This window comes from Cimex lectularius, unplaced genomic scaffold (genome assembly GCF_000648675.2).
Source record: "Cimex lectularius strain Harlan isolate CLEC.00 unplaced genomic scaffold, Clec_2.1 scaffold153, whole genome shotgun sequence".
Taxonomy (NCBI): domain Eukaryota; kingdom Metazoa; phylum Arthropoda; class Insecta; order Hemiptera; family Cimicidae; genus Cimex; species Cimex lectularius.
This window is the reverse complement of record NW_019392833.1, coordinates 1170316-1180082: the sequence shown is the minus strand read 5'-3', so window position 1 is coordinate 1180082 and position 9767 is coordinate 1170316. Positions and strand designations below refer to the sequence as shown.

Here is a 9767-nt window from a genome sequence, read left to right as displayed (position 1 = left end):
CATCAACAGGGATAAACACAGCATCAATTACAGAACAGACACATGTAAACAGCAGCTAAGACAGTATCATTAATCAAATTCAATATCAATAACATACATATATCATCATCACATCACACACAACATATAATAACTACATATAAAACAATCATCACATTCCACACCTCAAACATTTCTATATAGTCTAATTCTTCAACAATTTTGCTTTCCTTTCCCCGTCTATATAATCCTAAAGGATAATCAGGCCGAACCATTACCCATTTTTTCCCATTGTCGGCTCCTTTCACCTCAAAGAAGCTTCAAAATCCAACGTATATAAACGTAAAACATCGATATCTCACTGGTACTCTCAACACGACACACAAAAATGACACGTATATACTGAAAACAAACTCTTTGAGTGAGTACAAATACATTGATTGAATCTAAATTTTCTACCGTTGTAAAAATTCGTTTTTTTCACATCCTACATGTACTTGTAAAATTTAAACAATGTTTATAAATCCCAGGCCCTGAAGATGATCTCAATAAAGATCGAAACGTTGGCACTATAAAGAAAATGTTTTCTAAAACCTACGTCACACCAGACCGCATCTCACGATCTACAAATACTCATTAACTAACGGACACCAAACACCACACACGTTATTACTAAAAAAAAAAAAAAAGCAAAGAAAGAGCATCAACTGCAACCAAAAGTTGTCGCCTAGGAAGGATCAGAAATTTTTGAGGGGCAACTCGAAAATATAATTCTACGTTACGTGGTCAATTCACCAAGCACATAAGGAATAGTGATATACAGGGGGCCTATCACCTACACGTACAAAATAAATTGGAGGCTACACAACCGTAGCATAAAAAGATTGAAAAGGACATCGCCAATTGAGCTCGTGAAGTGAAATAATAATAGTGATAAGTGAAGTGTAAATCTTATTGTATCTATGGTGTACCTGTTTATTTATTAATGTGTATTATTGTAAAATTAGGGAGTGGTCTGTGAAAACTAATTTTAAAAAATATACTAAAAAAATTGCTTTTATGTTTTTGTCTTGAGTTAACGGCGTTAAATAAACATTGCTAACGAAAGGGAAGAAATCAAATTGTAATAAACCGCAATATTCGAAAAACCATTTATGTTATTGTGTATACAAATAAGGAAATATATAAAAGAACTGAAGAAGAATAACAGGTGGTTATATTAGAATGATTATATCAACTCAATAAGAAAAAAAGGATGGTCCAACTAACAAGCTTAAGTTCCTTTTCAATTATAGAATTAAATATTATGAAACTGTAGATTTTTGAATATATTTTATGTAATTTTTACCTCGTAAAAACTAATTCTGCTAAAGATAAACTAATATAAAACCCAAGGTATAAATGAATAATATAAGAAACATAAATTTTTCATTTTCATATTAAAATATACCATCTGAAAATTAAAACTATTAAAAGTTTTTTAAATTATTATAAGTGTTCATACAAAAATGTAAATATACCCTATCGTTTTCTTTGTTCAAGTTTATTAATTTTTCTTGTACTCACTTCCGTGGGGGAAGAATTTCGAATATATGTCTCGAAAGGCATCTTCTTGTACGACTCCTTCAGGGCACTCCTGAAAATAAAATGAATAAAACATCAAAATCTTTTTCCGATATGTACTTGAAATTGTTGGTTTTGAAGTGATGGCATGAATTGATGTGAAAAAATTTCTTGAAATTCTTCTTCGGGGTCTCTCCACTGTGGTTTGGAAAAAGGTGAAATAAAACTGTTTTTCTCTTGACGCCCGGTTTCAGATAATTTACTGTCTACAAAGCCTACGTCACACCAGATCGCACCTCACGATCTTCAAATAATCATTGGCTAACGGTCACTAAACACCACACATTTCGTAGTGTTTTGACATTCCAATGTGTACGCCTTCTAGTCGACGATTTTATTTAAAAATACAATCAACCTAGGTTGTCTAAGATTTTAAGTTTGATCGGTTCTGACAAGCTGAAGGATCATTTTTCACGTACCTCCTTCTTGTTGCTCTAGGGAAAGGCGATACCCAATTGGGGGAAAGTTATTGAACTTGAAGGGTGCAAGAAGGGTATGTAGTTGATATCGCCTGAGTCTTATTAATGAGGAAGCCTAAGCCTTAATTGCTTTTATACTTGGGCCGGGCTCGTCTTTACAACTTTGAACTAATGACGTCAAAATCATTAACTCACGCCTTGGACCACTCTGAAATTTCCATTTTCCGACCAAACAACACTCCCAGAGATGTAATTTTTCCCCTTAATTTTTAATCCGTTTTTTGATCATCAGAACTTCCTTTTCGGCAAACAACAAGCTAGTGTTTTAAGCTTAAACTTTTGCCATCCCGTAAGTATCCCTTTTCATATTATATGGCCTGCAGTTGCTACAAACAACTTCATCTTATGAAAAATGCCTCATGTGGTGGAATTTCTTTTTTCAGTAAGCAAAAGTATTGGGTTGTCCGGAAAATAATGCAGGATTTTGGTATTAAACAAAAAAAAAGAAACTAGTTACTTTAAAGCAATGTTCTTTAATCAAANTGACATTCATACAAATGAGTAATCCTGTAAACGTAAACAGAATATTTTATATAGATTTTTTTTAATGAAAACTTAAAATCCTGCATTATTTTCCGGACAACCCGATACCTTTTAGAAAATCGCGTGAACGACAGCTTGTAAATCGTACAAATTTTATTTAAAAACCTTTACAATAAAAAATTTGCCTTTGTATTTTTCATTGCGGAGAGACATTATGATGCAAATAGTTAGGTTTATTTTGTAATGTTTAGTTTTTTTGTTGCCAGTCGTGTATATACTCTCCTCTGTCTTGAACTAATTAACTTCTCAAGTTGTAATTGTGGTCCTCATCTTATTTCAACATTTTCAACAAATTTTTTGCGTGACCATTTTCACGTAATCAATTTCGCGTTTTCATTGAGTGGACATAAGGGTAAAATTAGGGGCGGGTTAGGTTAGGTTACATAGAGTGAAGGTTATCAATAGATTCACTAGTTTCGTGGTCCGCTTGACCAATTAATATCTTACAATTAATTAAGGTTTTTAGTCGAGATAAAAAAGTCAATGGCACGACCGGGATTCGAACCCTTGGCTTGATACGCCGCTGCTCTACCATTTGAGCTATCGTGACCTCGATCCACTCGGACACCAACCTCCCATCTCAAAAATTCAAAAGTAAGGTTGGTAAGGTTAAAAGTAAGTTAAAAGGTGTGGTTAAGATGGGAGGTCACGATAGCTCAAGCGGCGTATTTAGCCGAAGATCGTGGGTTCGAATCCCGCTCGTGCCATTGACTTTTTTATCTCAACTGAAAACCTTAATTAATTGTAAGTTAACAATAGAGTTGGTTAAAGTTAGGGTAGGGTTAATGTACATACCTATGATTCAATTGTTTTTCTTAAAAATAGGTCTAACAAATTCATAAAAAGTATTTTCAAGAATGTGAACATTATACAGGTTGATTCGTTACTCGTACGACAAATTTCGTCATATGCCTCTATACCTCAAATGCAACAAAAAAGTTCGTATGAACCATCGTCCGACTTTTAACCGTTTCACTAATATTCAACTTTTTTTTAAGGCTTTGAAAAGAGCGTTAAATTTCGACACCATTGTAGAAACTTTAATTTAATTTTTGATAAGAAAAAACATTAATCTTTCAAAAACTGCTACATTTAGAATATGTGAAAAAAATAATTTTGCTACCTTATTATTGTTTTTACTTAACTTTACTGTTGTTACCTTTTTATTTAACCTTCGGTCAACAACGTGAAACGCCCGGACATATACTACAATGTCGGGTCATTTTGACCCAACTTTGTTTTTAATTGCAATGAGTCATATTTTTCAACATTTTTGGGAAATATTAATAACTTTTTTTTTAAAGTTCTTACTTTTATTAACCATTTCGGATAGAAAACCACATTTTTTCAAAATAAGTGGTATAAAACATATTTTAATCACAATAAAGTAAAGTCTAGCAAAGAAAACCTCGAAGATTTTGGGAAATCTTTCTTTGTGAAAGTGTAACTCCGAGCTTTTGATATATCTACAAAATTACAGTCACACGTCTTCGTAAAGTGCACATTGAATTCTTATAAAATGAAAATGAAAAAGGTAACTTCACAAAAATTGAACACAGTATCACAAGGAACAAAAATGACAAATACTCCGAAGAACGGAAAGCAAAGAAGGTAGATAAATCGGTTTTTGGACATCACTGCTCGAAAAATCAATGGTCTAAATAGACGACAAAATGTGTCTGAGACATTCAGGTTCAAATCCATCATATAACCGCTGAAAACTAAAAGGCCTAGCAAAGCGTTCAGTTCAAGACCATCTGTGGGTCCAATATAGCGCTGGTCAGGACTGTTGACTTTTTATTTTGATTGAGTTTTTATTTATCAATCTCTTCATTGATATATTTTACAATGACATCAATCTTGGCTTGGTTGATGAATATGGAATACAATGGTTCCTGATCTACAAGGTTCCGAGCATTTCCTTTGGCAGCAGGCAATGGGTAATCATATTCCTTGAAGGTAATCTGACGTTTCTGGACGGTAAAAGATCGGTACCAGTCCAGATAGTTTCGTCACCTTTGCCCAACACAAAGTTTCTGCTTTTTTCTCTATCTTCGGAACCGAAATTTGAAAAATTTTCTAGGCTAAAGCGGTCCTCTGAGAGCGCATCGTCTTCAGGAAGAACGTCGAAAGCGTCAGATTTATCATTGTCGTTTGGCAACAAATCATTTTCATCTTCACTGTAAGTTACTTCATCCGAAAAATATTCCTCGTTTTCAATATCACTGATATTCCTATATCCTATATCCTACGTCGAATTTCTTCGTCAGTTACAAAATGTGAACTATTTGCCATGGCTGAAACAATCCAGAAAGATTACAAAGAAAATCATCGAGAAAACTAATTAAATTTATAGAAACGAAATTAAATTTGAACTAAAACTAAAAGAACATGGGGTCATATTGACCCATACCATGATTTTCCTTACTTTATTCCAATATTACGAGGTCACTTACCTTTGAAAACGGTTCCAGTGGCGTCCACGTCTACAAGAAGACTAGAAGGAAAGCTAGTCAAAGCCTCAACCTCTTCCAATCACTACACACGCGCGTTTTTGAAAATTTGGGTCATATTGACCAGCACGTTGTAGAACAACGGCTAATTACATCGAAGCAAAATGCAGAAATTTTCTTCTAAATGGGGAAAAAATCGGTGTCGGTATGTAAAAGGGGTAGAGTGGTTAATGTAGAAATTCAACTTTTTGTCCTGGGCAAAATTTATTTCCCAACTTTAACTTAATAAACGAGCACAAAATGAAGAACAAATGAAACAAAACACATAAAAAAGAGACAAGAAACATAGTGACAGTTAGGGTTTTTTGTAAAAATTTTCACTAATATTTATATATATTTTTATTTTATTGTTGTAAGTATAACTGTGTACGTGGAAAAAGTTTTTTTTTATTACTGCAACCACAGAAATGTTACATTGTAAATATGTATTATTTTATATACATATATAATGTATATACCATACATTTAAATAAATAAATAAAAACATGGCGAATAACCAAAACAGAAAAATTTGGTAACATGTAATAAACACAGACGAAAGAAACAGAAAGAACAATATTACGGAAGTTGTAAAACCCCACTTTAACTTATGGAAAAGCAAAAAAATAAAATTTTAAGTTAATTTGGTTATTCACTGTTTATTGTTTTTTTTAATTTTTATTTTAAGTTAAATTTTTTTTTGAGAATCGGAGGTTCAAACGAACTTTTTTGTTTAATTTGAGGTGAAGAAACGCTTGACAAACTTTGTCCTACGGGTAGCTAATCACTCTGCATAATATAAAGTTAGATGACCATATTACTTTCGAATTGTTGTAGACTGTGAGAATCGGTCAATAGGGATGGAGCAAAAAATCACTAGATCTCCAATTGCTTAATTGGATTTTTATTAATTTATTAATTAAATTATGACGTGTTATAAATGAGCAGTGATAAGTGCATAAATAGGAAATGGATGCCATATGGCAATTGCACTGATGGCACACCATCTCGAAAAATTTGTTAAATGTTAAGTTTTCTGCCTGTTGTATTGTTTGTCTATTCTAAACTCTTAAATTCAAATATAATCGGCTAAATGCGAAAAAGGATGCAGATGGGACACCCTGGCAACAGCGGCCTTTTCAAAGATGAATCAAAGCTTACCATTTTCATAACTGATTTGTTTTCCGAATAAATTATTCATCAGAAAATCCGAGAGTTCGAGTAAAAACAAAACTATTATTTTGACATTAGGACAAATCAATTGTTCAAGAGTAAAGTACCAAATAATGGCGTGATTGTTGAAGTTTTATAAAAAAATTTAAAACGTCAGAAATAAATTACGTAAGTATGTCTTAAATGGTAATTTTTATTATTCAATTTGTGGAAAGAAGCTATGACGAACTAACTAACCATGCTGTACCGTTTATTTTAGAACTTTTCATGTCTTTCGCTTGTTTCATCGTCAGCAAATTCTCTCTGAGGCGATATATAAAAAAATCTAAGCATTTCTAATGTAAACAAACACACTTTACAATATATATTTTAATAAATAATTTAATTTATTTGATAAAATATTTTATTGTAAAAATGATGAATGTTTGTTCTTTCTGTCAAACTTCAAAAGTTATTTTAGAACCATTAAAAATGTATTAAAGATCTGGTCACATTCAAAGTTGTTAACTCGTATGATGTCTTTAGTATTTCATACTTGCGTTTCACTTTGTTTTTATTCCGTTTTTATTCTTACACCATTTTTCGTTTACTTTTCATTTCATTTCAAGAGAGTGAGGAGGGTGAGATAGAAAGAAATAAAAAGAGAGCAAGGGTGGTGAGACAGATAATTAATTGTTCTAATTTTTATTTAATTAATTTAAACTAATATGTGAAATTACAATTATTGCACGATTATTATCATCATAACTAAAAAATTTTAAACATTTAACAATTAATTTTCTATTGATTATGATATAATTTTAATTAAATTGTACCTGTTTTTTTTTCATTGACTTTGAACAAAATATAAATCAAATTTGTAGTGTTTAGTGACCGTTAATCGATGATTATTCAGAAATCGTGAGATGCGGTCTGGTGTGATGTAGGTTTCAGAAAAACATTCTTTATCGTGCCAACGTTTCGATCATTATTGAGATCATCTTCAGATCCTGGGATTTATAAACATTGTTTAAATTGTACAAATACATGTAGGATATGAAAAAAATGTTTTTTTGAAACCTACGTGTGATATAAGATGATCTCAATAAAGATCGAAACGTTGGCACGATAAAGAATGTTTTTCTGAAACCTACATCACACCAGACCGCATTTCACGATTTCTGAATAATCATCGATTAACGGTCACTAATCAACACAAATTTGATTTATGTTTTGTTCAAAGTCAATGAACGAAAACAGGTACAATTTAATTAAAATTATATTGTATAAATAAATCAAATTCTTTTCTTGATATCTATCAAATATATAATTTCTTATTATTTGTTTTATTTATTTTATTCTTCACATTTTTGTTAACGAAAAGTTAGTAAAAGAAGCTTTAAGTTCAGGCAATAATCATTTGGTACGTTTTTCTTGATTGGAATATTAAAGAAACAATAGGAGGACTTACTTAAATTGAATTCGCCACGAAACGATATTGTATAAAGGAGAAATTTGGCCCAACTTTGTAAGCCCAAGTGTTGACAGAAGTCGATAGGGCTTGTTCGGAGACGATAATAAAACATAATTAAAAACAAAAACGTCTCTTGAAGGTACTTTCTCTGCCGGGCTTGACTTTGGCTGTCTTTAATGAATGAAAAACGTTTCTTTCGCCAAAGTCTTTCGAAATTAACTAATTAATTTTAATGGAAAATTTCATTTCGATCCAAGTTTGGCCAATGAAAAAAGTCAAAGCAATTGTTGTTGATAAAATCGTGCCTGTTCAATTTTGATTAAACTTTTATGTTAATAGTGTTTCTTTTTTGTAACAATAAAAATCGTTCCCTTGTTTAATTTATTTTCCATACCTCGGGATATTCCTTTTAGAGCTACACTCAGCGCATATGGAGCGTAAGAATTCAAATTGAAAGCTTTGATATATGAATTTTGGCCTCATTTGGCATACAATCATAAAAATGAAAGGACGTTTATACCCCTATATTTTTAAATATTAAAAATACTCTGCGTAATACTTACAAAAACATAGAATAATATTTTAGAAATATTTTTACTTAAAAGTATATTTACTTGCTTCGAAACCTGGAAATAAACTTAGATTTGTCAGAAAAACTGTTGACACTGCATGTATAGTACGTATGTATAAATTTTATTGTACATAATTTTGATCTACAATATTTGTTTACATAGTTGTATCCAATAGATTCCATGGCAGTATTGTACCTTTTTCCTAGTCTGCATTAAGTATAAGACGCATTGTACCTTAAAATAAGCATTAAATATATATCTCTCAATTAATTAAGAGTTTTAGTTGAGATAAAAAAGTCAGTGTCATGAGCGGGATTCGAGCCCAAGAAAAACTACTCAAATCGATTTTAGAAATAATCTGATTTTAAGACCTTACTACTAAATGTGATCTTTATTTTTAAATTTTATTTATTTTACTTTATTCATAGCTTCAAATTCACTAATTTCGTGGTACACTTGACCATTAATATATTACAATTAATTAAAGTTTTTTGTTGAGATAAACAAGTCAGTATCACGAGCGGGATTCGAACCCACGATCTTCGGCTATATATCTTATCTTCGCTACACTAGATGTCATTTACGTGAAAACGGTGTGAATCCACTCCTTTATGTACGGTTTGGATGCTATGTGCTTATTTGTTATTTAACTAATTAAGGTTTTTAGTTGAGATAAAAAAGTCAGTGTCACGAGCGGGATTCGAGCCCACGATCTTCGGCTAGATACGCCGCTACTTTACCACTTGAGCTATCGTGACCTCGATCCACTCGGACACCAACTTCCCATCTCAACCCCACCTTTTGAATTTTCCCTCCTTTTTGCCATTTTTCAAATGTCGTGTAATCTATTTGATTCTCGGCGACAAATGAAATGGCCACGGAGAGCTTTAATGAAGGTATACTTCATTTAAACTCAATAAATTCACAAGTTTTCGTGGTCCGCTTGACCAATTACCTAGACTAACTAGTGAATTCAAGTACATTCCATTCACATCAAATCAAATAACAGACAAGAACTTAAACATAATTCATCACGGTAATTGGTTAAACAAAATGAATTGGCTGACACACATTTCCTTTGAACACATATTCATTATTTTTTCAAACAATAATTGCTTAAGGGTTTTATGTTTGTATTTACGGTAGTTCAAGCCTTCCCTATAACAAATAAATCAATTTTGTAATGTACAAATTGGCTATTTATGGATGAATTATCAAAATTTAAAATTTCTATATAGATGTGGGTCATTATGCTACGTATGTTTAGCGTTACATGCACTCTATCGGCAGAGACATATTTCCCCCAATGGGATGACCATAAGTTATTAATGGACGTATGTATAGTTCATAAATAATTTTTTATTTGTAATGTCCATACATGGACGCTTGTTAAAGACTACGAAAAGGCTCCTTAAGATGATCCATGGTTTTGAACATTTATTTTCAACATAGT

General features: G+C 31.8%; 1 protein-coding gene across 1 annotated transcript in view; it reads right to left on the bottom strand.

Annotated features, from left to right (window-relative positions):
- Window positions 1-1504: 1504 nt before the first annotated feature.
- LOC112127489 (Kv channel-interacting protein 1-like) overlaps window positions 1505-9767 on the bottom strand; it is a 152108-nt gene continuing 143845 nt past the window's right edge. Inside the window, exon 2 of the mRNA XM_024228565.1 lies at window positions 1505-1615. Coding sequence (XP_024084333.1) covers window positions 1526-1615 — 90 coding nt within the window. The 3' untranslated portion in view covers window positions 1505-1525. The remainder of the gene's footprint in view (window positions 1616-9767) is intronic.